We start from the raw sequence: 25,565 nt of genomic DNA, 5'->3' as shown, positions 1-25,565 counted from the left end.
CTGTACCTATGTTCCGGGCCTTGAATACATGAAAGCAACCCCTTATGGTCTTTACGATGGGAACCGAGTTGTAAACCTTTGTGTACCATGATATCTTATGCATGAAAACTGTATAAAAGGAGCGATCCACAGAGGCAAGTCGAATCAGACTCCTCGAACCTACACGTGTTGTACTTCCTGTGACTTCTGTGTTCCCTGCAGTAATAAACCTCGAATCTTTGACGCCGAAGGAAGTGCCCCGTGTCTCTGTCATTTGTACGCCTGAACAGGTTACCCAAGAAGGTTTTAGGTGTTATCCCTGGCACCGCTGGGTCTTAAGAAAACCCAGCCCTTCAGTGTGCTGGGTATACTCAGACGTGAGTCCCAGGCTCTCCACACCACTGGAGTCCAGCTATCCAGGCTGAATGAAGGCTGATAGCCAGAAACCGGTCCTTGGATGCTTGATTCCGGTCTGGGAAAGACATGGCTTGGTAGTTCGGACTGGACTGTTCCCAAGGGGCACAGGGTCAGAGCTGATTTGCATATAGCCAGTGTCTAACCCAGGGTGGTGTGGAGTGCAAAAAGACGATGGATTAAGGCCCAGATCCTTGTACTGGGGTGAATGTATGACATTGTTCTACATTCTGTCCATCAACTGTTTTTTTTGCAATTTTCACCCCGAGTGTGCTGGGTATACTCAGACGTGAGTCCCAGGCTCTCCACACCACTGGAGTCCAGCTATCCAGGCTGAATGAAGGCTGATAGCCAGAAACCGGTCCTTGGATGCTTGATTCCGGTCTGGGAAAGACATGGCTTGGTAGTTCGGACTGGACTGTTCCCATGGGGCACAGGGACAGAGCTGATTTACATATAGCCAGTGTCTAACCCAGGGTGGTGTGGAGTGCAAAAAAACGATGGATTTAGGCCCAGATCCTTGTACTGGGGTGAATGTATGACATTGTTCTACAATTTGTCCATCAACTGTGTTTTTTGCAATTTTCACCCCGAGTGTGCTGGGTATACTCAGACGTGAGTCCCAGGCTCTCCACACCACTGGAGTCCAGCTATCCAGGCTGAATGAACGCTGATAGCCAGAAACCGGTCCTTGGATGCTTGATTCCGGTCTGGGAAAGACATGGCTTGGTAGTTCGGACTGGACTGTTCCCATGGGGCACAGGGTCAGAGCTTATTGGCATATAGCCAGTGTCTAACCCAGGGTGGTGTGGAGTGCAAAAAAACGATGGATTTAGGCCCAGATCCTTGTACTGGGGTGAATGTATGACATTGTTCTACATTCTGTCCATCAACTGTGTTTTTTGCAGATTTAGGACAGTGGGATCTTTTGTTTTCAGGATTTCCGACCCAAAGAGGGGAGGAATTTAGCAGCAATTACTTTAAGGAGATTTCCTGTTGAGAAACCTGTTAGCTTCTTCTGAACAGTTTTAAAGGCGAAGAGGAGTTGTTTTGCTTTCGTTTTTCCTTGATCCAGTTGTGACTTAAAATTGAGATTATGTTCAAGATGAAACCCCAGGCATTTATACAAGTCCACCTGGGATATTGGTTTTTCATCTAGCTTCCAGGTAAATTTACCTTTTTTCCTGTTTTTATGATGTTTTGAAAAGCATAGCACCTTTGTTTTTTGATGATTGATTGAAAGTTGAGCGGAAGTAATGTAGGCATCTAATTGAGATATCGATCGCTGTAGGCCTATAGGTGTTTGGGCTAGGAGGACTATGTCAGCCACGTATTGGAGATTAGGTATCAATGTTTTGCCCAGTTTTGGGGGGTCAGTTTGTGTGAGTTGGAGGTACCTCACAAGGTCTGCAGTATAGATGTTAAATAGGCAGGGAGCCAGAACTCACCTGTTTTAGTCCATTGGATGTTTGAATCTTTTTGGTTACTGTGCGCTCGTCACATTTCTTTATTTGGACCCACATGTGAGAGTACAAGTACATTATGGCATCCAATAGTTTAGTGTGTGCCCCCCCCCCCAACTTTGCATTTTGGCCCATAACTTTGCCCTCGGCACGTTGTCAAAGGCTGCTTTTAGGTCGATAAAGCATGCATGCAAGGTACAGGATTTTGCATAGGCTTGATTGGCTAGAAGAGTTACGGCGGAGATGTTTGTAAGTGTGCCCATTACTGCACCAAATCCCGTTTGTGTGTTTGGCATCAAGTTTGTTCGATTAACCCAATCCTCTAGGTCTAGCAACACATTATATGCATATATCTGATGCCTCCACATCGATTAGTGCTATCATTCTATAGTTGGAAGGGTTGGAGTGAGGGCCTGATTTGTATATGGAGTTTATAATGCTTCCTCGTCATGTGTCTGGAATTGAGCCTGTTGCAAGAGCATGTGTAAAAAGCGGGGTGAGAATAAAGGTCCAAAACAATGGGTCCTGCCGAAATAGAGCATTTAGCAGACCCATTGGGTCCCGGGACTCCCTCAGACCTTAGACTTTTTATGGTCTTATGGACCTGATCTTACCAGAACTGGCTACAAAGTTCCTGTGAGTGTGGCTTAGGTGGATATGCGTTTGTACCAACTTGGAGGTCCCCATTCTCAGGTTGCATAACATGGATTGTGGGACCTGGGGTAGAGGTTGCATTATACGTTTGATCGATATGGGCTTTCCAGGTGTCCTCCATTATATCCGAGTTAAAGTGTTGATCTGGCCATTTTACAGCTGGTTATTTATACCCCAAAAGAGTATGGAGTCTCCTTTCTTGCTGGCATGGAGGAGTTTCGCCCACATGAGTTCTCTGTGATCACACTTGGCAACCTTGATGTTCATTTTGAAGTCCTTTCTAGTATTTGCTATTAAGGATAAGGTCTCTTGAGTGGATTCTTGACTACCGGTTCTTAGATGTCTTAAATATGTATTCAGTTGTTTTTTTTGTTTCCTTAGGCTGTTTGGGAATCATGCTGCCCCACAACAGCCTCCTACTTTGTTCGCATTGCTGTGTCTTGGAATTCTTTGTCTAATTTGAGAGCGAAGGATTCCCAGGCCTCTATACACGATGATTCATGTTCAAAACTCTCCATGAGGGTGGTGCATATACCCATTATATCACCAATAGTTTCCTTTTTCCAGGTGAGGCGCATTAAGTTAAAACATTGAGATTGTGAAGACAGCACCTTATTTGTTATTGGTCTTGGCGTATTTATGATTAGTTTGAAGGTTTGTGGTAAGTGATCACTTTCTGCTCTGTCTGGTATTTGAAAATTCGAAATGTATGGTAGAATATCGTAATCCGTAAAGGTGTAGTCGATGAGTGAGCCTGTTTTTTGTGTGACCCTTCTACAAGCTGGAGAATTGTTGATCAGACCTCGTGTGTTCAGCAAGCACATTGAGAGTTCTTCCAAAAGTGCTGCGCATCTGTTACCTTGTGAATCACGTTGTTTGATGATTTGTATGCGGCCAATTATGCTTTTTTCCCTTCCATGTAGTAGGTTCATATTTAAGTCTCCCGACTATATGATATTAGCTTACAGGTGAGCAAGTTTGAGAGTAGCTGGTGAAGCACACCATTTCTCAACTCTCGACATCTTTTTTTTAGATGCGGATGGATATAAACATTCAATATTAACAAGCTGTAAGAGGGTGACACAACTTTTTTAATACATAACATAACATCCATGTTAAAACAAAGGTGGAGAATTCCATAAAATCAGGGTCTTCAAGTTTTGCTCTTAGGCGTTCACATTCCAGGAGCAGAGATCACAGCCATGATTCACACTAGTCTTGCAGAGACTAGGATATAAAAGCACATGTTATCGCAACAGTGTAGCGGTTGCACTAATGGCGCGCTAGGCATGCCAGTCTGTGCCCGTCAGTGCTAAAACCATGAAAACTACCTGGAACCCTGGCCTTTTCCCACTAATAACATTTTCAAGGGTAGAGTTAATGCAGTTTGACAGATTAGGTAAGGAGAATGGATGTTATACTTTCAATTTTTGTCTATGTGAATTTATAGACCTCCTGGTCCTAAATCCAAATTTTTGTAAGCCATAAGGTATTTTGATGAGGCTAGTGTAGTCTATTCTAATTTTACGATATTAGGAGATTTTAGTTCTGATCTAGAGGACCAGGGTAATAATGGTATTTTACTGCTAAATGAAATACTAGACTATTTTAACCTAAATCAGTTGGCAAAGATTGCGATGGACAAGGCAGGCCATAATTTGGATGGCATTTTTCAAAATATGTTACGCTCATGGTGAAAGCAGTATTAGCCAATTATCTTGTCCGACCATAATGTTGTCCATTTACATTAGCCCTAACTGGTTCGAAGCATACAGCAAATAATACGGGAAAGTTAAGAAAGGGCCTGACATGGAACAAAATAGATATAAAAGAGTTGGAGGAAAATCTTGAAACTTCAATACCTCAATTAACTGAAGATACAACAAATAGGGCAACAGCTAAATAGACAGAATGGATATTGAACACTGCCTCCAATTTGGTTCAGGTCAAATATGTAAATTATTTTCGGACCCATCCCACTGAACTGTGGGTTTCCCCCAAACTAAGGGAAATTAAACAGAAATGCCGAAGGCAGGAAAAAGTTTGGCGATCAAAGTATTGTGAAATTGAAAGAGAGTTATAAAAACCTCACCAGAGGTATAAGAAACGTATTATTGAGAAAAAAACTAGGTTCTATACAAAAAGAATTACCCTTGCTGCCAACCCATCGAAAGAGCTTTTTAGAATTGTACAATCACTCTTAAATCCTCACCACCCAGTCGGTTCTACCCCAGTCAGCCTTTTTGAGTTAATTTAGCAACATTATTTAAAGATGAGGTAGAAGCTGTACACAGTCATTTTGATATGGTTAGACGCTTACAAGACGGCGATGAGGAATTTCACACCTGCAATGGCAAAAAGGCCGAGCTCTGTAATTTTCCCTTCCTAACAGTTGATCAGTTTGTTCCATTAACCAGACAAACTAAATCAGGAGCTACCTCAGATCCGTATCAATCTAAAGTTATACATGATGTAGTTTTTAAAATAGCGCCAGCTCTAACGATTTTGTGTAACACAATCATTAAGGAGGGACTTTTTCCACGAAATGGAAAAGAGCCTCAGTTCTTCCGCTTTAAAACAAGCCCTCCCTTGATCCCACGATAGAAAGCAATTATAGAGATATTTCCCCATTGTCTTTCCCTGCGAAGATAATAGAAAAACATCGTAATAAAGTGCTGATAGACTACCTTGAAGAAATAAAATTTTTGAATGATGCAAAATTTGGATTTAGGCCAAATCACAGAACTAAGAGTGCATTGGTAGCAGTCTCAGAAGAAAAACGATCTACCATGGACGAGGGAGGTAAGGCTGCGGTGATCCTTTTTGATCTATCCGCAGCCTTTGATACCTAAAGCCATGAGGTTTTGATATACTGTCTGGCTGATATTGGGATTTCTGAATCAGCCCTGAATTTTCTTGTTTCTTTTCTAGATGGTCACATACAAAGGGTGGCCGATGGGGAGTTTACTTCAAAATCTTTTACCCTGCCATGCGGGGTTCCTCAAGGTTCCCTAAGTCCATTGCTTTTTAACATTTATGTGGTTCCTTTAGCTAAGTTCATCCATTCTTGTGGTTTGCCACAGTTGCGCATGCTGATGATACATAAACCATGGTATCAATATTCAGAAATATAATAACCGAGGTCTCTGACCAGTTTAATAGATGTATGCGAGCTATAGCTAACTGGGGAAACCGGTTTGGCAATTGGTTTCCCCTCTCTGCTCCCCGTGCCAGCCAGTCTTCCTTAACAATGGGGCAGCCTTCTCCCCTAGTGCTCCACATCTGTCCTTCATGAACAACTTCACCTTTGAAGCTTGCCTTTTGGGGCTAACACCTAAGTGGCTTCCTGCAGGAGGTAGGTGACACGTTCCTGGCCTGCATTCCCTCATTGTTCTCCTTCGTGGGAGTAGTTGGCATGTCTCTTCAGGGAGGACAGAAAGCTGTCTCGTGGAACAGGGTCCACGTGTGCCTGGGAAGGCACATGAGTTTTAAAGGCAACAAAGTGTTAGCTTGGCCAAAGCTGCACACTGCAACAAGTTACATTAGTTCAAACTGAAGATACAAGTCGAGCTTAATGTAACAAAATTGTTGATACTTTGGAGTGCCCACTTTGGTCGCACCATTCAGGAGCAAGCACACCAGAGGAGTCAGCATATAATCCTGTACTCACCAACAGGTTGACCAAATCTTTCCACAAAAAATACAGCAGTTTTGGGTGTTTACAGTTAGGACGTCTAAAGTACATGCCCTGCCTGTGTCATATGTTGCACCCTGCCTGTTGGACTCAATAGGCCTGCCAGAGGGGTGACTTACAAACATGTACTGGGGAAGTAGCGGATTTAGTATTGCTTTCAATAGCTAAGTCGGGCTAGCAGTGCGGGACTGCTCTATCAGTCTGATGTGGCAGATTGAGAGACTCATTTTGATTAAAATCTGTTTTTATTTTAAAGGAAAAACCAGGGGGAGGGTCTATCTGTACACAGCTTGTCACCTACATCCCTTTGCAGGGCAGGTTGCATAGTTTAGGATAGGCATATAAAGTGCAGGTGTTGGTTATCAAAGCAGATATTACGCAGCAAGTCGGCTACAACCCATGGCAGGCCAGCCGCGTATGACAAGAGGCACTGCGTAGAATTTCAATGCGAAGAGGCCTCTAGGCAAAGAGAACATGAAGACCCAAATTAAACGTGGATAGGAAGGAAAAGGGACAAACTTGAGGAAAGAGAGAAAAGAGGTAGTTGGTAGGGGAGCGTGTAGGGGGGCGTATAGAATAGAGAGTAAAGAAGAGCTATTACAAGAGGGTCCAAGACATGTAAGGGGAGACAGGGGAGATAGATCATAATGAGCATGATGTCCAAGAATTGTGATCCCAAACAATAGCTAAGAGAGTTAGGGTGGAGGGGTAGGGGAGGAGGGGTGGACAGAGAAGCAGGGCATTCGGCTTGCCCATCAGGGAATACTTTGATGGGCAAGGGACAGGATCAGACTGTTTTTGTAGAGGCTCTGTCAAAGTCAGGTGGGTACACAGCGTCTTCAAAGTGATGTAGATCCCGTAGCTTTGGGGGCAGAAGATGTGCGTGTGCCATTTTACAGAGGTACCAGGGGTTGCCATGTTTTGGTAAAGTGAGTGTCACGAGACTGCAAGCCCGTTGTAAGTAACTCCATAGTTACTATGTGCCACAGACGAGTGAACCAAAGGTTAATGGGAGGGGGCTCAGTTTTTTTCCAGTACAAGGCTATGAGCTGTTTAGCGGCACCTAGCATGTGGAGGGCGAAATGCCAATCGCTATGGGTAAGGGCGCGCAGATTATCGGGTTTGAGGCCTAGGAGAATTGTAGCTGGAGTGTCAGGCAAGGGGAAATCAATCACCACCTTAATGTTACTTAGAACCTCTTTCCAGAATACTGTCAAGGGCGGGCATGCCCACCATATATGGGTAAAATCTCCTGGGGAGCTCCAGCATCTCCAGCACAAAGGAGAGAAGGTGGGAAACATCTTGTGCAATCGAAGGGGAGGGTAATACCAGTGCGTCATAATCTTATACGCAGTATCCCATTGAGAGACGCTGCTGTACACCTTCGGTATGTCCCGCCACAGGCGATTCCATTGAGCGGGAGTGATGTCAGAGGAAGCTGTCGATTGCCATTGACGTTGGTAGGGATGGATATATTCATGAGTGGGGTGTGTTGTAGAATCTGATAAGTGAGAGAGATGATCCCCTTAGAATCGTCACAGGAGCGTACTACACGTTCAAAAGGAGGGAACGCACGGGTGGTGGCCTGTGCTAAGGAAGACGTGAACACACAGTAATGAAGTTGCATGTATTAGAGTCTTGCTCCTTCCATGAGTCGGAACTCTTCCTTACATTGCGCAAAAGTTTTGAAGGCATCACCTAGGAACAGATCCCAGATCATCCTGCACCACCCTCTAGCCAGGGAGAGAATACCTGGGAGTTAACAGCCGGTGGGAAGAGCAAATTCCCCGCAATGGGGGTATGGGGGGTTGAAAGGTAGTGAGTCCTTTAGAGACAGCCACTTTGTCCCAGATGTCCAGTACCGTCCTGGTGGGAAGGGCAATATAGGCACTACTTGAGCCAGGGGAGGTCCCAGCTGGTTCGTCCAGTTACCGCCCTGTCCATATAGAGCCAAACCTTTTTGCTCTCCCTAGCCGTCCATTCAGAGATGAAACGAAGATGGGAAGCCCAATAGTATTCTAATAAGCTGGGGCACGCAAGCCCGCCCCTGTCCCTTGGGAGCATAAGAATTTTGTTGGAGAATCAAGGCCTATGCCCGCCCCATATGGAGTTAGTGATGTTGCGCCGAAGATTTTTGAATCTGGTGCTGCGGAATGGAGGTGGGGAGGCAATGGAGTAGGTATAAGATTTTTGGAAGTACTGACATTTTGATGGCGTCTAGGCGGCCCAGCCAAGAGAGGGTGAGGGGCCTCCAGGTGCGTATGTCCTCCAGAACCGCCCGCCTCCATTCCCGCAGTTGACTTGGGACCACATGTCGAGCGAGGGAGTCAGTTGGAGTCCCAGGTAGCGAATGGAGTTAGTGGCCCACTTATAAGGGACGAGGGATTGAAGCGTGGGGATCTCCTCCCTTGGGATCGTAAGGTTCAAGGCCCAGGACTTCCCTTGATTAATTGTAAGGCCAGATGCCATTTCAAATGGCTGCAACAAAAAGAGTAATGCAGGGAGAGAGGTGTGTGGGCAGGACAGCATAAGAATCAGATAGTCAGCAAAGAGAGCTACTTTGTGTTGTTGACCCCCGAGGGGAATGGCATGAACGTCGGGGCTTGCCAGATCATCATGGCTAGAGGTTCCACCATGAGGGCAAACAACAGAGGGGATAGGGGGCAGCCCTGCCGCGTGCCCCTGTGTATGGAGATGGGGTTTGTAAGTTGACCATTAACCCGCACTCGGGCCTGCAGCATAAGATAGGGAGCCGTGATCCGAGCTATCATGAGCGGGCCCAGCCTGATTTTGTGTGACACAGCTCGAAAGAAGGTCCAGTCCATGCAGTTGAACACTTTTCCGCGTCGAGAGATAGTAAACATGCAGGTATGTTCCAGTGGCGGGCCTTCCCTACAAGATGAGCAACACGGTGCAGATTGTCATCTCCCTGACGGTGTCGCATGAAGCCAACTTGGTCAGGTTCGATGAGGCTGGGTAAAAGTGGGTCAAGTTGTTTAGCCAATATCTTGATGTACAGTTTAAGGTCTGGATTAAGAAGGGCTATGGGACGAAACGATGAACAGAGTGTGGGTTCTCTGCCCAGTTTAGGGATAAGGGCAATCTCGGCTAGCCCCATAGAGAGGGGCGGTCCATTAGTGCACGCAAATTAATTAAAAAGATGCAATAGGTGCGTTTGGAGCTGCGGTAAGACAAGTCGGTAGAAAGACAGGGGAAGACCGTCCAGACCCAGCGTTTTCCCAAGGGGTATCGATTGATCGGCGCCCAGGGGCATTTGTCCAAAACGGCTTGCACCCTGCCCAGAGGCGGCGTGTCTTTGGCATATAGTGCCGAATAATATGAATGTAAAGCGTCACGTTTAGCCGATTCCATGGCAGCCCACGTTTCATCGCCTGTCCGAACATTGGCAATGTGCGCTTTGGCAGCCCACAGGCACCTAGCTAAGCCCCTGCCCACTTTGTCCCCCCCCCTCAAAATAACGCTGCTTTAGCGCCAAGAGAGACTGTTCAGCTTTATTAGTTTGAAGAGAGCGCATTTGGCCTCGAAGATTCATCAGGTGCCTTTTATGTGCAAGTGAAGGGCGTTCCTGGTCCTGCCTTTCAAGGGTCTTAATGTCCCTAGATAGGGTGTTTTCCAAGAGGTGCGCTTCTCGTGCCCGTGCAATAGCAAGAGATGTGATGTGGCCTCAGATTGTGGCCTTAAATGCGTCTCACACTATAGGAAAAGAGATTTCGGGGATGTTTTCAGTTGCAAAGTAGGAATCAATGGCAGTTCACAGGCTCTCCACATCCACTGAATCCCAAAAGATATGACAGGTAGACGCCACTGTGTGACCCGAGGAGTGCAGGCAGCTGGGTCTCCCAGGAGAAGTTCAAAATGAGTATGATCTGAGACAGATATGTCGGACATGGAGGCCGAAAGCGACTCGCCAATCAAGGCATGGGAGATAAAAATGTGGTCAATACGCGAATATGAGTGGTGCACATGTGAGTAGTATGAATAATCATGTATGTCAGGAGAGTGGTAGCGGCAAGAATCTAATAAGCCAAGATTCGAGATCTGTCTCTTGAGGGCCGAAGACATAGCTCCTGTCCCATGGAACGAAGCACCGCTGCAGTCCAATGCGGCGTCCCACACCATGTTAAAGTCGCCCCCCATGATTAATAAAGGATTCGCCAGTGGTATCTGTTCCTGCAAGAGAGTCCGCCGATACAGATCCTGCCCCTGGTTGGACACATAGACATTGCATACCGTACAAGAGCACTGCCCGATCTTGACCCCTACCTTGATAAAGCGACCATCGTGGCCTCGAAATATCTTGGATTCCCCCTTTCTGATGTCAGGTCTACAGAGTATTGCCACTACAGCTGTTTTTGTGGGGGCTGTAGCCCGAAATTGGAAAGAGTAGCGCGAGTGAGCCATTCGCTGCCGCCAGCAGGTGTGTCTCTACAGGAGGATGACGTCTGGATTTTGCTGCAGGAGGTAGCGCCAAATCTGGCATCCCTTGTTAGGGGAGTAAAGTCCCTTAACATTAAGGGACAGTATCTTCAGGCAGGGAGCAGGAGTCATGTTTATGTCAGGGTATGTAGCAAGCCGGGAGCGGTGTGTTGCCCTTGGTGGGAAGGGCAGAGGGGTGTCGCTCCCACTGAAAATGGGGGGACCATTGTGTGGTGTACCCCCACCAGCCATGAAGAGAGATTGAGAAGAAAGAGGGGGGGGGGAGAGAAAGAAGAGAGTAAGAGATCCAAAAATACAAAAAGTACAACATTGGCCAACTGGGCCATAATATCCTGTTCCAGTCCGGGGTGAGCGCACAGGTCATAAGTCACTCTCCCAGGAGCAGGAGGAGTGGGTCCTCCAAACGTAGAGCGTGCAAGCAGGGAAGGCAGCCCCGCACCGCTGAACCCGAATGTATGGAGCTGGGGAGTCGCCAGTCGCAGAGTTGGGCATCAACCCATTATTTCAGGATACCAAATGTGGCTGGTGTGTCAGGATGATACAAGCAAAAGAGTATTTCAATTCTGTCAGGGTGTAGAAGGTCGAGAACTAGTTGAAGAACGGCTCTCCTCCATAGAGCGGATGAGTTGAATAATGTCTTGTTCAGCTTGTGAGGCAGACTGCTCCCCTTGGATGTGAGGATTTCCTGGAGCGGCGTATTCTAGACCTTGACGGTTTTGCAGGCTCCCAGGCCTGGAAGGGTAGGCGTGTTGGGCTAGAGGGTGGCGCAATAGAGAAGTGTAACAGTTGCGCCACTTCTTGGAATGACCGCACTATCCCGCGCTTAGATTCCCAATGAAAGATAACGGCGAAGGGATGGCCCCATTGATACTGGATGTTCAAATTTCGCAGTTTGTCCATGATGGGTTTAAAGTCTTGGTGTCTGGGCAGCGTGGTGGGAGCAAGGTCCTGGAAAATCTGTATGGTGGTGCCTTTGTAGGTGAGTTCCGATTTGGAGCGCGTCGCTTTGAGGATTGCCTCCTTCGCTGTAAAAAAGTGCACCCGGGTCAGGATGTCTGGTATGAGGCCCTTTGTGGTGAAAGGGTCCGACACTCGGTGCCCGGTCTAGGGCCAGGGGGGAGGAGTTATCATCACCCCATATTTCATGCAGCAGCTGCATGACAAATGTCATGATGTCTGGCCCCTCAGCGCCAACTGGAATCCTGCTAATGCGGAGATTGTTGCAGCGCCTCCGATTTTCCAAATCTTCTTGCTTTAGTTGCAGTTCAATATGATGTTCTTCTACAGTGGCTAGTCGCTGCCAGAGGTACTCTTGGTCTTTCGTCCGGACGTCCACGGTCTTTTTGAGGCCCTCTACTCTCTCCCAGGTCAGTGACCTCTTTTCTTAGCTCCCGAACACGGGAGTGGACCTACGAGCGCAAGGAGCCAATTTCGGACTTAAGCTCGGCTTATTCCAGAGCGCAGCAACCAGATTATCCTTCTGGGATGCCGCTGAGTCCTTCCCCCGTTTGGTGCGCCTCATCTTCCCCCGTAGCCGAGCGCCCTCCAATCCCTAATGAGGCGATTGCGGCAGGCAAGGGGACGTTGGGCACCATTCAAGGGTGTCTTCCGGCCCTAGTAAAAAGGCATAGACTATCACGAGGGGCACCTTACGCAGCAATCTGCATGCTACAAAGGGGGGGGGACTAGCTTTGCAGCAGTGGTCGATGGTGCCTCAGAGACCCTGTTGCCGGGGAGGTCAACCTTAGTATGGTCCGGTTGTGAAGGTCAAAGCTGTTGTGGGCCACGCTGCAAGCGGGGGTGAAGAAGTCGTGTAGAAGGCCAGGACTAACACTGCACCACTTTGGTCAAGGCAGCAGAACAAGTAACAGTGTCGGGCCACTAGATGATAGAGCGCAAAAGAGTGGTCCACCCGAGGCGCACGTTGATTCCAGGTGGAAGAGAGGGAAGGGTGTTTAGAGTGGTGACCCCCACATGGCAGCCTCAGACCAGCCCTGCAGAGCAATTGTCCAGCCAACAAGGTGTCCGCACGTCAGTCCAGGAGTGGTCCAACTCCGGGGACCCGTGGCAAGTGAGGGGCCCACTAAGAGCAGGAGGTGCAGTTGCCAATAGTCCCTCACGCACGAGGTCCGCAGAGCACTCTGAAGCTCAAGGAGCCGCCCACAGGGGAGGCCGGGGAGCAACTTATGTAGGCCACAGGTAGTTTCTCTGCACCGGTATTACGTGCGGCTAGAGAGGATCAGGTGAAGGGCAGGGGTACGCAGGGCCCAGGCCAAGCAGGACAAGAAATCAGAGCCGCAACATCCAGAAGTCCCGCCCTCGCACCTCACCTGCTCATCAGGTCAGTGTCTCAGGAGTCCAGCCAGAAGCAGCGTATGTGTAGCAGGGAGGAGAGCAGGCTTACGCCCAGTAGCAGGCCTGCCAGGCCGGAAGGCCGTCGCTCAGGGGCCTGGTCTCCACGGGGGCAAAGTCCACCTCTCCAAGGACCAGTATGCGCCAGGTGCCCCCGGGATTCAACAACAAACAAATGCCTAAACCACATTTATTTTAAATGGAAAAAAACTTTTTTTAGACCCGGGGAACTGTTTATTGAATCCCAATTCAGGCAACATTACTTTGTGCCATTTACTTAAAAATTTTTTTGCAATTTTTCACATATTAATTGGCAGCTAAGAAAATACAAGAGATTCGAATATTTACACTATTGTACATAATTTTGACATACACTGTTACCAACAATTAAACCAAAAATTATATCGCATTAGACATCATACAATATAACCTTTACATTACAAATACGTGACGAAAAAACATGTATATTAACATCAATGAATGAGTCGCAAATTGAAAAAAGGGAAAAGAGAGGAATTTAGTCAAACAAATGACATCAACTTTCAAGTGCGTGTGGACTAGCTAGTCCTACTGTCTTTTTTCAATACTACTTTATTCCTCCCAGCTTAAGTAGGCCACAGGTAGTGTCTCTGCACCGGTAATACGTGCCTCTAGAGGATCAGGTGCAGGGCAGGGGGACGCAGGGCCCAGGCCAAGCAGGACAAGAAATCAGAGCCACAAAATCCAGAAGTCCCGCCCTCGCACCTCACCTGCTCAGCAGGTCAGTGTCTCAGGAGTCCAGCCAGAAGCAGTGTATGTGTAGCAGGGAGGAGAGCAGTCTTACGCCCAGTCGCAGGCCTGCCAGGCCGGAAGGCCGTTGCTCTGGGGCCTGGTCTCCACGGGGGCAAAGTCAGCCTCTCCAAGGACCAGTAGGCGCCAGGTGCCCCCGGAACACAGCCTGTCGTTCAGCCTCACTGCCGTCTCGGGAAAAAGCTGCTATGCAGGGAGATCACGGCGGCTGCTCTTCAGCTGAAGAGACAGGCCCAAGATGGTGGCTGCCACAGGCAGGGATGCCAGGACTCCCTCCGATCTTGATTTCACCCCGAGCTTGAGGAGGCCCCACGCAGGGCCAGACGATCCCTTCCCGTCAGACGGTCCACCCGCGGAGCTCCTGAGGGCAGGCGGTGGCATGTGGTGTCAGCTAAGGACCGGGGTCGCTAGAGACAAGATGGCGGCGGCCACCACCGAGACCAACCATTAGGGTCAAGAGGCCCGCACTCCAGGGCCCGTACCACCCAGGCCGTCGTCCGCTCTCCAGGGGGTGCTCCTATTGTTCCGCTACCCGTGCGCCCCGGTTTGTGATGACGATGGGTGCCCAGCTGCGCTTTAGAGGTTGCTAGAGGTGGCGGCTTGAGGGAGCTCACTCAGTGCACAACTCACGCAATTCGCGGCGAGACCACGCCCAAGGGACTCATTTTACTTGGGGGACTGCAATGGTGGCACAACTACAATCCCTGGGGTACTCCTCTAACTTACATGCCCTGGGTACCAGGGTACCATTGACTAGGGACTCACAAGTTAGTTAGCCACTTCCAATTGGGTACAGCCAATCTGACATACACTTTAGGGTCAAGACACTGGCACTGAGGTCTGGTTAGCAGGTCTCAGTGTACTCTCAGAGTCGAAAAACCAGCAGCATCAGTTGAAAAACATGGGGATGACCATACCAAAAAGACTCATTTCCTTACAAGTACTTAACCCCTTTGATGCTCATGACGAGCTCAGCTCGTCATGAGGCACGGTTGAGCTGTGCTCATGACGAGCTGAGCTCGTCATAAACAATGGAATAACTCAGGGCCCAGCACAGGAGGGGAAAGCCATAAGCAGCAATGGTGTTAAGGAAAGAGGGCTATGGATGGACTCAAACCAGAAAGTCCTGTAGGCCAAGCGGACTAAGAGCCATTCCCAGTGGAATTGCCTGTCCAGACAATAGTGCTTTGCGGAACTATAGAGGGATGCCCATATAGTCGCCTGGAAAATGTCTAGAACAGGAAAGATGCATTCTAAAGCAGTGTTAGCAGCTCTGACCCTAGTGGTATGGGCAGGCAGTCCATTGGAGCTGCTTTTTAGCGAGTGCTTAACAGATCCTGATGCAGAGCACTGCCAGAGTACGACTGTACATTCTGCACAACTTTGCCTTTTTTCGCTCCTGCAAACCCCAATAAGAGCTGATCGCCCACGCAGTGATCTTTGCTGCAATTCACAGTGAAGCTGAGAGCTCTGTTAGGATCCATGCAATGGCACCTCTTCTCCTCCTTGGAGGGTCAGGTGGAGCCTAGAACACATGCAGAGGGATGGATTGGCCAACATGGAATTGTGTAACAACTTTCGGGAGAAAGGATACAATAGTAAGCAGCACCAGCTGGTCGGAGAAAAATGTAGTGTATAGAGGATAAACACACAAGGCCTGAAGCCCACTCACACACTGTGCTGAAGTGATGGCAACTAGGAACAAAGTTTTGGTTGTGAGAAGCAGTAAAGCACATCTGTGGAGATGCTCAAATGGAGTACACATCTGATATGTAAGAAAAAGACCGAGGTTCCATTGGGGCATAACAAACGGAGACAGGGGACACAGATGTCGCAGCCCTTTAAAAAACGCATCATACCTCGTGATTTAAATAAGGACAGCTATCAGGCAACTGGAATAAGACCAAGGGCCGAAAGATTACCTTTAACTGCTCTCACAGCAAGGTCTTGATGGAAAAGAGACAGCACAAACAATAAAACATCAGACAGTTTGACCTGGAGGGGGTCAATATGGCGAGCACTGCACCTGACCACAAATTTTTCCCAATGACAGGCCTATACAGTTTTGGTCGAGGGATGCTTCACTGTCAAGATGACATCAACCAACTCTGGAGGAAGGTCGAAGGTGTTTAGCTGTTGCAGCTCAATCTCATGCATGAAGGTGGAGATTGTCAAGGCCAGGGTGGAGATCCCTACCATTCTGCTGCAACTGCAGATCCTCCAGGAGGGGCAGACTAATCGGAGGACAGATGCTCAAGCCCAGGAATTCTGGATACCATTCTCTCCATTAGGGTGACTTGAGCCAGGTTTGTCTGGATCTTCTTTAAATCTAAAGGCAAGAGATGTATTGGCAGAAAGACATACAGGACTTCTGAGTTCCACTCGAGGCAGAATACATCTCTGAGCTAGAAGATGCTTTGGAAACTCCAACACACAGAACTACGGACATTGCACATTCTCTACAGTGGAAAATAGATCGAGCCAAGATTCTCCCCAATTGTGGAAGAGACCTTACACCACTTCTGGGTGTAACTGCCACTTTTGGTCAGCCAGGTGTAGATGGCTGAGCTCGTCCACTCTGGCATTTAGTCTGCCTGCCAGGTGGCTCGCCATCAGCACGATACCTTGGTGGTCCAGCCATTTCCAGAGGTGCAAGGCCACATTGCACAGGGTCCATGACTCCACCCAGACCAGTTTGTTGCTGTAACACATGGCGGTTGTGTTGTCTGTGAAAACCTATATCAGCCCTCCCTTGATGGATGTCAGGAAACTTTCAGTGCCAAATGGATGACCCTCAGCTCCTGAAGGCTGATCTGGAGCCGGGGTTCCGCCAGTGACCAGAGGCCTCTGATCTCCACCTCTTCCAGATGGCTGCCTCAAACCAATAAGTGATACATCGGTCACCACTGTCAGTTCTGGGTGGGGAAGGGAGAGGGATCTGTTGAAAACCTAATTGTGTCCAGAAGGTGCCACTGCAGACCGTTCCCAGTCTCCCTTTAGATCTTGATGTGGCCAAAGAGATCCCCTTCATGTTGGGCCCATTGGGACATCAGATCCCAGTGCAGGGCCCGCAATTTCCATCCTGGTCTGCTCCACAGTCAGGAAGCAGGAGGCCATCTGTCTCAGCAGCCTCAGAGCTGACCTCACAGAAATCTAAGACCAAGCCTGATAGATCAGGTTCATAGACTGAATGTCCAGGACTTTCTTTCCCAGGGGAAAGGCACAAGCCCTAACAGAAAGGCTCTGATGAAAGGGTGCATCTGGGAAGGAGTCAGGTGTGTCCTCAGCATGTCGATAGTGAACCCCAACGATGATAGGAGGTTTGCTGCAGTCTGCAGGTGGTTGAAGACTACTAAGATTGAGCTTGGCTTTAACTGCCTGTCATCAAGGTAGGTGAAGACTGGCACCCCTGACTTCAGAAGGTGCACTGTTACATCTGAGAGGGGCTTGTTCGACCAAAGTGAAGCCCCATTAACTGAAAATGCTCCTCTTCCACCACAAACTGCAGGTGGCGCTGCTAGGCTGGCAGGACCGGAATATAGAAATAGGATTCCTGCTAGTCCAAAGCCACCAGTCTCAGGGTCAAGTACAGAGAAACCTTGGCTGGGCAATGGTGAGCATTTTGAATTTCTCATTTTGTGAGAAGAGATTGAGAGGATGCAGATCCAGAACAGGCAGAAGACTTCTGTCCTTCTTAGGCACCAGAAAGTAGCTGGAATTACAACCATGTCCTACTTATGATGTGGGCACCCTTTTGATAGCCCCTTTGGCCAAAGAGCTTGTACCTCCTACAGCAAAAATGGAGAGATGGTCCCCTGTCAGTCGTTGGGGAGCGGTGGAAGGTGGGCAGGTACGAAAGTAAGTGTGAGGGGTAGCCTCGCAAACAATCTGAAGGACCCACCTGTTCAATGTGAATGCCTGTCAGCGTGGATAAAATCAGTGGATTCTGCTTCCCATTGAGTGGCTGTGACCCTGGAAGGTTACACTAAAGGGGCTTTGAGCAGGGTCTGGGAGGGGTGATAGTGTTGGACTGAGCAGTATGCTGACCTTGGCCACAGGGGAGGTGGGGATCACGGCCTATCCCACAATACTACTGGGTTCCCTGTTAGGGTGGGATAGGGTAGTAGTAGGGAATACCTCTGCTAAAGTCAAGAAAGGAAGGCTGGAAGTGTGACTGGCAAGGCTTGGTGGAAAGGCCTAAAGAGCGAGCAGAAGCCCTACTCTCTCTCTATCATTCAAGGACTGAGCAAGCCTTGGCCCAAGCAAGTGAGTCCCATCGAAAGGCCTGTCCTTGTGGGAGGACTGGTTCCCACCCGAAAACCCAGTGAATCAAGGCAATACTTGACAGAGAATGGCAGCAGTAGTGCCTATGGCCCACCCAACTGGGTTGATGGTGTTCGAATCATAAATCGTGAACTTGGTCACATCACAACCATCCTGGATGGCCTGTGAGAGAACAAAGTGAAGTTGTCCAGAACACCGGGGAGGACTTGTGCCACAGAGTCCCAGAAGGAGTCAGTACGATGGCCCAGTAAATAGAAGGAGTTGATGGACAGCAGAGCCATGCTAGTGGAGGAGAACAAGCATTTTCCAAAAGTTTCCACTCTCTTAGATTCGCTGTCAGGAGTGGTAGGGAAATTGTTAAGGTTGGTCTGACTAGCAAAGCTTTCACCACAAGACTCTCTCTGCTGAGAGTGAAAGGCTGGGTCGCCCGGGTGGGGCAGTGGTGCCTGGCAATTTGTTTGTTAACTGGAGGGCTATTACATGGTTTACTACAGGCCACTAGACAGGGATCGAGCAAGGCATAATTGAATGGGAGGAGAGACTCAGAAGCAATATGGCCAGATTGCAGGACATCAGTCAGGATGTTCGTTTTGACATCCATAGTGGGTTGTTAAAGAATGAGAACTGCTGCCGCCCAATGAATGACCATGGGGTGGGGAAGATTCTTTCATGGCTGTACCAGGAGGGATAAAAGTGCAGTTTCTTGGAAGTGTTTAGCCCACTAGCATCTTGCAAGTCCTCATAACAACTCTGATCAAGGCTGAGCGAACTCATCCCCCTGATCAGATTCGTTGTTGGAGTCGGTGCCAAAAAGAGAATGTAAGTGTTGCCTGCCTGGTGTTAGGGCGAGAGCAGAAACCTCTTTTGGATTCAGTTGAGACATCGGTCAAATTCAAACTGGGATCAAATTGGCACTGGAAAGAAAAATAGGGCCCTCCTCTTCTGGTTGCAAAGTCAGCATCATTGTCGATGTGCCGGGGTCTGAATTGGGTAAGGGCGCTGAGATCAGTATTGGTACTGGAGCCAAGAGTGCAATCCTGGTGATAAGCTCCATGGGGCTGAAGGTGCACCAGAGGATGTTGATAAAGGACCGCAAAGCAGAAGCATGGCACAGTGCGGCTGAAGACCTCTGAAACACAGGAAGTGCCGGAGCCAGGTGCGAATCGGCTCCTGAGTCAGCAGTCATCAGGAGCGGGAATGGCACCAATTCTGCTGTCCACGCGCTTCGTCAGGGGAGTGGATATGGCGCGAAGAAGTGGAACTCTACTTGGACTTCTTACGCTTACCTAAAGATTTGAAGCATGTCAAAGACCTTCCTCGAGAGCGGCTGTATCATCTCAGGAAACGGGACTGGTAAGTAGTTTTCGACTTGGAGAGGTACAGATGTTGTGCCTTTTTGAACTTTCCCACATAAGGTTTCGCCTCGCATTCACTGACAGCCTCCAGATTCAGTGATGTGCAGTCCCGGCAGGTCTTGGAGTCGTCACACAACTGCAGAAACCACAGGGACCCCTCGTGGGGATCTGTCTCTCTGTTTACAACAGTCCTTACAGGGCTTAAAAACTGTCATCTTAGGGGGAGATATCTCTTGCACAGTGCAGAACATTTGGAAAATAGCTGACAAAAAGCACTCACTGAGAGACTAGAGAAGCTCTGAATACACGCTTAGAAGCAATGAAAGAAAGGAACTGATGTCAGTGCACTGGAGCAATGCCTTTAAAGGTCCAGCACATTGTTTAAGGAACAGAAGGGCATCAGTGAGGAGCCGCACTATGCCATCTTAGGGCAAGCTGAAGTAATACAAAAACATTTCCAGATCCAGTCTGACTCAAATGGTAAGGAATCTGCGGCTAGAAGTCTCTATAAGAAGAATGTTTTATAAATATAATATAACAGGGCAGATTTTATGATCCGGATTTAAATCTAAAATGAACAGGTTGTGAACTATGGCTGTGATTGCTCCTGTTTGTTTCATGTATAAGGATTTGAACATTTTAAATTCAACAAGTCTTGTATGTTTTTTACAGATTGATATTCAGGCTTAACATTTTCAAGCATGGGCACAAACAACTTTAAAAATAAGACTGCATTAACCTACCAGGTATCCTAGCTCTGTAAACCCTTCGAGAGAGGATTCCTCGCCACCAAGCCTGAAGTTTAAGTGCAGATGCTTCTTCTTCTGTAGTCGGGCTCTTGCTCTGCCAAGACTCAGGAACCTCCTGTTTGGCATCTAAAAATGTGGAAAATAATTAGAACATTAATAATAACATTTGTCCATCACAAGCCCTCATTATGAGATCAATTAGGTACCTGTACATCCGGCAAAGAACAATGAAACAGTTTACAAAATTATTATTTTCATTTTTTAAATCATTGTTAACCAGTTCAGGATTACATACCATGTTTAAAGGCATTAGGAAATAAAACGGAGCTTTGCTATGGTCCGCGGTGTTTTTTATATTAATCCATACTATTTTTTGCTATATCTATAATAACTGGTTTTAACACACTGGCATGTTTGTAAAGTGCACTACCAAGTCTATTTAATACAAGCAATGTAGTAACACCCCTTTCCTCTGTCCCTTCCATGCTTCCTCATCACTTTGATTTTCAGAATCATGCATTAAAAATCTTAAATTGTGTGTTTCTGCCTTTAAATGAAAAGAAACCTAATTACCAAGCCTCAGAAAGACAGCACATTTCCCAGGTCGCCTGAGACTCCAAGATTTGCAGCCAACGCATAGTAATGTGATGTTTTATCTGGTATTAAGGTCTGTAAAGAGTTGTGAGCCTAGGATTCTGTTCATCATAAATATAAAGGGCCTGATTACAATGGCGGTTGGAAGAGCATCCGACCGCTATTGTTGCGGGATGGTAACAGCCCGACTAATAGACGGCGGTTTCATCCGACATAGTACAATGCAACCGCCCTGTAGGCAATCAGAAATATCCCCTTTTCTATTGCGGCTTGTGCTGCCGACCAGAATTTTTTTATTTTTCTTGTGGTGCTTCAGGGGGGCCTTAGGCCCCTGAGCACTCTTGGCTTTGCATTACCTAATTTGCGATCACCAATTAGGTAATCACAAATTAGCTAATGCAACCCATTCGCACCTAAGGGCTTATCGGCGCATAGGAACGAATGGTGTAACATTACCTATTAGCGACATGCTATTTATGGAATCGCTATAAGTAATATTATCGATTTGCAAAATCTGTGGCTATTCCTTACATACATAGCATTTTGCGATTACCAAAAAGCAATTTGGTAAATATCGCTTTTTGGTAATTGCAAAATGCGTATTTGATACATGTGACCCACGGAGAGGAGAAAAATGAAGAACTGCGAATCTTGGAAACTTGTGGGCATCCGCTTCATCTTTGGTAGAATACTGTTCCTTCAAATATGGGGGTGTTTCTTGACGAATTTTTTGATCTCCAGTACTGGGGCTTTAACCCGCCTCTCTCTTCCATTGGCTAGTTCCGTAAATGGAGGCTAGCCATTGGAAGGGAGATGTGTCAATCATTGTGGGAGCAGATTTGTGGGCGTTTCTGTGTTTTTTAAGCTCCGCCCCTTTTCTCTGTCATGCAGCGGTGGGCGTTTTTTTTTTTCAAGGTTTGTTTTTGTCATTCCTCCGAAGATGGCCCCCGGGAGTAGCTTACTTGCGAAGCTCCGCAGTGCCGTCTTGTCTTTTTTTGTAGCACTAATTTTGCAAGTTTACTTTTTTATCGCTGTACACTACCAGCTCCAAATTAAAACGGCTTAAATTAAATCTGCAACCGTCTCAGAGCGCCAAGCAGTGTTGAATGTTTTAGATAATTATGGTCGACAAAAAAAAACAACAGTAAGCTTTTGCGCATTTCTGCTCATGGCTTCAAACTGTTGTCGTGCTTGGCTGGTGCCCGGCGTGAATTATAAAGCGTAGGTTGGCTCCGCTTCTGCGTCTGCCGCCGAGTGTAGGTGTGCGGTGGGCTGGCACCGGAAGCCATCAACAGACAGATCTGAGTTTGAAAGGAAATTGGAAAGCTACAGCGAAATGCGAGCATGTTAATTCTACGGTTCCCCTCCCCCCTCGGGAGCATTAAACAAAAGCAGCTTTGATGGAAAATCTTTTTATCTCGAAATGAGTCTGCCTTCTGTCATAATAGCTGCCGGCCATGTGCAGCGCTCAAGGGGGCGCTGTGTTTATGAAACAGGGCGCTGTGGCTGAAGGGCCGAGTGATGCACGCTCTTTGCAGTTGTTGCACAGCACGTGCCCCTCGCTCTGTGCTAAGAGGCTACAACAATAATTTGACATGCACTTTAAAATGTAGCAGAACAATATGTTTCCAGTCATTTATGTCAGGCAACATTTCCGGCTTAAACTGGCCTCTTGTAGCAGCCGCACTTTACATGTGTGCAGGGGAAAAAAATCAAGTCTGTATTGTGGTGACTTGCACATCTAATTAAAAATTTAAAGACTTCACAAAATGTGAACGAGTAACAACACCTAAAAGCAAAACTTCGTTAACTACCACCACTCATTGAAAGCAATGTATAATATACTGTATTTATTGTTTTCATTTACAATTGCTCATGCTGCTGTGTTGTGTAATCTCACTTGTAACATTGTCTAGGTCGTTTGTTGTTTCCAATCGTCACATCAGTGTGTCACGAGCATTGAATTTGGTGTGCAAGTTGTGGTTTCCATGGCTGTTGTCCTAGTTATTGATTGTGGAACTAAACGATAACTGGCAAATAGCAATGGAGTGTCACACTTGGGGTACAGCAGGTCCACCATTCCCATGCCCTGGGCCCAATAGCTTTAAAGAAGATTAACTTGACGAGCTTCCTTGCATGCTGGTACTTGCATCCTTTCCAGGAGCGCCATGTCTACCTGGACGAACCTGTCAAGATCGGACGCTCGGTGGCTCACTGTCGGCCGGTGCAGAGCAATGCCACCTTCGACTGCAAGGTGCTGTCCCGCAACCATGCGCTCGTCTGGTTCGACCACAAGACCAGCAAGGTGAGGCTTAGTACATGGGTGCGGCCGGGTTTACAATGGGGGCACGCAGCCTCCAAATGATACTGAGAGCGCAGTATGCAGGAGTTCTGACTTTGTGCACGCATGTACATGACAATCTGCAAAAATAATGTAGTGTAGTACACAGTGTTTGGATAGCTAAACCTAAAAGGAGTGTCAACATTATATACACCATTCAAAAAGTGGTCTGACACTTGACAAGTGGATGTTCAATGGCTTGGAGGCTTCATAACGCATTCAGATTTCAAGGGGGCGGATTGATTCAAGCTATATAGGCATACATGTATGTGTGTGTGGCTCTGTGTGTGTGTGCGGCTCTGTGTGTGTGGCTCTGTGTGTGTGTATGTGTGGCTCTGTGTGTGTGTATGGCTCTGTGTGGGTCTGTGTGGCTCTGTGTGTTTGGCTCTGTGTGTGTGTGTGGCTCTGTGTGTGTGTGTGTGGCTGTGTGTGTGTGTGTTTGGCTCTGTGTGTGTGTGCGTGTGCAAATGCAATAGGTCCCGCATTTGCGAGAGATTAAGGTATTGGCATTGTAAATGACAATGCCATTTATTATCTGTTTTCAAAACCAACCCATAAATAAAAAGTTTGTGATTTACAATGCCAATAGCTCTAACTTTTGCAAAGGCGAGACCATTGCATTGTAAATGCTTGTTTTAGTCTGACTTGCAGGGTAACAGCCAATACATACCCCTAGTGGTGTTTTTAAAACACCTACACATTCCTGGTGCTGAGATCTTAAGCCTTTCCCTAATTGTTGATGTTATTCAATATAATAACTACTTCAGCAGGGAAAAGCTTAGTTCTAATATTAGCTGTGTAAACTACTCATCATTATTTCACTTGACATTTTTCCTTCCCAAAGCACTACATGCCTGTTCCTTTTGAAATTTCATTGATAATTTTTCTGACATCTGTGAAGTGGCTTAGCCCTAATCCCAACCAAGGATTGGCTCTGCTGCAGAAACCCCAGGGGAAGGGCAGCTGATATTTTGGTTGTAACAAGTGCAGAGATTAGGGGATTGTCAAGACATATTAGTCTCCCTCCATGGCCAAACTCTTTTAGAATCTCCTACCTCACTTCTTTTAAGGCCTTGATTAGAAACATGCCTTTAAATGTGACCCCCTGTGCAAACCTGAGTTTACATAGGGATTCGATTTATAAGTTGCACAGGAATGACTGCATCCCCCACAATTGTTCCGCATGTAAACCTGCCGAAATGTATCAGAGAAAATGCTCAGAATATTCTGAACCACTGGTGTGGAAAGCAGCAATTTTGCAGGTAATTTCTTCTTTGTAACAGGAAAACATTGAATATGAGGTATTTAGTGCACACAGTAAATACCTCACTAAGCGGTAGCTATATGCATTTGTTGCAGTAAACATCTGATACCATTTTAGTTTAACAGCAATCTAGGTCTAAGACCTTGCTTGTGGAAGAGAAAGGAATGCTGCAAAGACAGCCACATCCCTTCAAGGCCAAGCCTAGACTGTCTGGGAAGATCTATCAATCAATCAATCAATCAATCAATCAATCAATCAATCAATCAATCAGGGGTTTATATACCATCCTACTCACCCATGAGGGTCTCAAGGCGCAGGGGGTGGGGACTCCGGGTCAGTCGAAGAGCCAGATCTTGAGGTCTTTCTTGAACGTGTGCAGGGTCGGGGAGCGTCTGATGTTCACATGGAGCTCGTTTCAGGTTTTCGCTGGAATGTAGGAGAAAGCTTTCCCTCAGGTACTCTTTCTGTGGATGCGAGGTACTTCTGCCAGGGCGAGGTCGGTGGAGCGGAGGTTCCTCTTGGGTACATGGAAGGATAATCTCATGTTGAGGTAATTGGGTCTGATGCTGTTGAGGGATTTGTAGGCGCGGAGGAGGAGTTTGAAGGTGACCCTCTTTTCGACGGAGAGCAAGTGGAGGCCTCGTAGGTGTTAGGTCATGTGCTCAAGGCGCGGTGTCCAGAGATGAGTCTGGATGCGGCGTTCTGGATGTTTGTAGTATTAGTAGAAGAGTTTTGTTGATTCCGGTGTAGAGGGCGTTGCCATAGTCGAGTCTGGTGGTTATGAGTGCGTGGGTGACTGTGCTTCTGCAGTCGGGGGGGATCCATTTGATGGTCTTACAGAGGATACAAAGGCAGTTGAAACTGTTGGAGGCGACAGCGTTGATCTGGCGGTTCATGGAGAGGGAGGAGTATAGGATGATTCCGAGGTTCCGAGCATGGTCTGTAGGAGTGGGTGAGCTCCCAAGGGCGGGGAGCCACCATGTGTTGTCCCAGGCGGTGGTGCAGGGTCTGAGGATGAAGATCTTGTTTTTCTCTGAGTTAAGCTGCAGGCAGCTGTCCTTCATCAAGGCTGTCACTTTCTTTATTCCTTCCTGGAAGCAGAATCAGATTTTTTCATGATTCTTCGTGAGCGAGAGGATGAGTTGGGTGTTGTCGGCATACGATATGATGTTCTG

The 25,565-nt window shown here is 47.5% G+C and overlaps 1 protein-coding gene across 1 annotated transcript in view; it reads right to left on the bottom strand.

The window, feature by feature from the left end:
• Positions 1 to 25,565, bottom strand: part of ADGB (androglobin) — a 1,363,241-nt gene that overhangs the window by 518,882 nt on the left and 818,794 nt on the right. The window contains exon 22 of the mRNA XM_086927423.1: positions 20,186 to 20,317. Coding sequence (XP_086783549.1) covers positions 20,186 to 20,317 — 132 coding nt within the window. The remainder of the gene's footprint in view (positions 1 to 20,185; positions 20,318 to 25,565) is intronic.

The sequence above is a fragment of the Lissotriton vulgaris genome, chromosome 6 (assembly GCF_964263255.1).
Source record: "Lissotriton vulgaris chromosome 6, aLisVul1.2, whole genome shotgun sequence".
Lineage (NCBI taxonomy): Eukaryota > Metazoa > Chordata > Amphibia > Caudata > Salamandridae > Lissotriton > Lissotriton vulgaris.
Note: the sequence above shows the minus strand (reverse complement) of the source record. Positions and strands in the feature narration are given on the sequence as shown.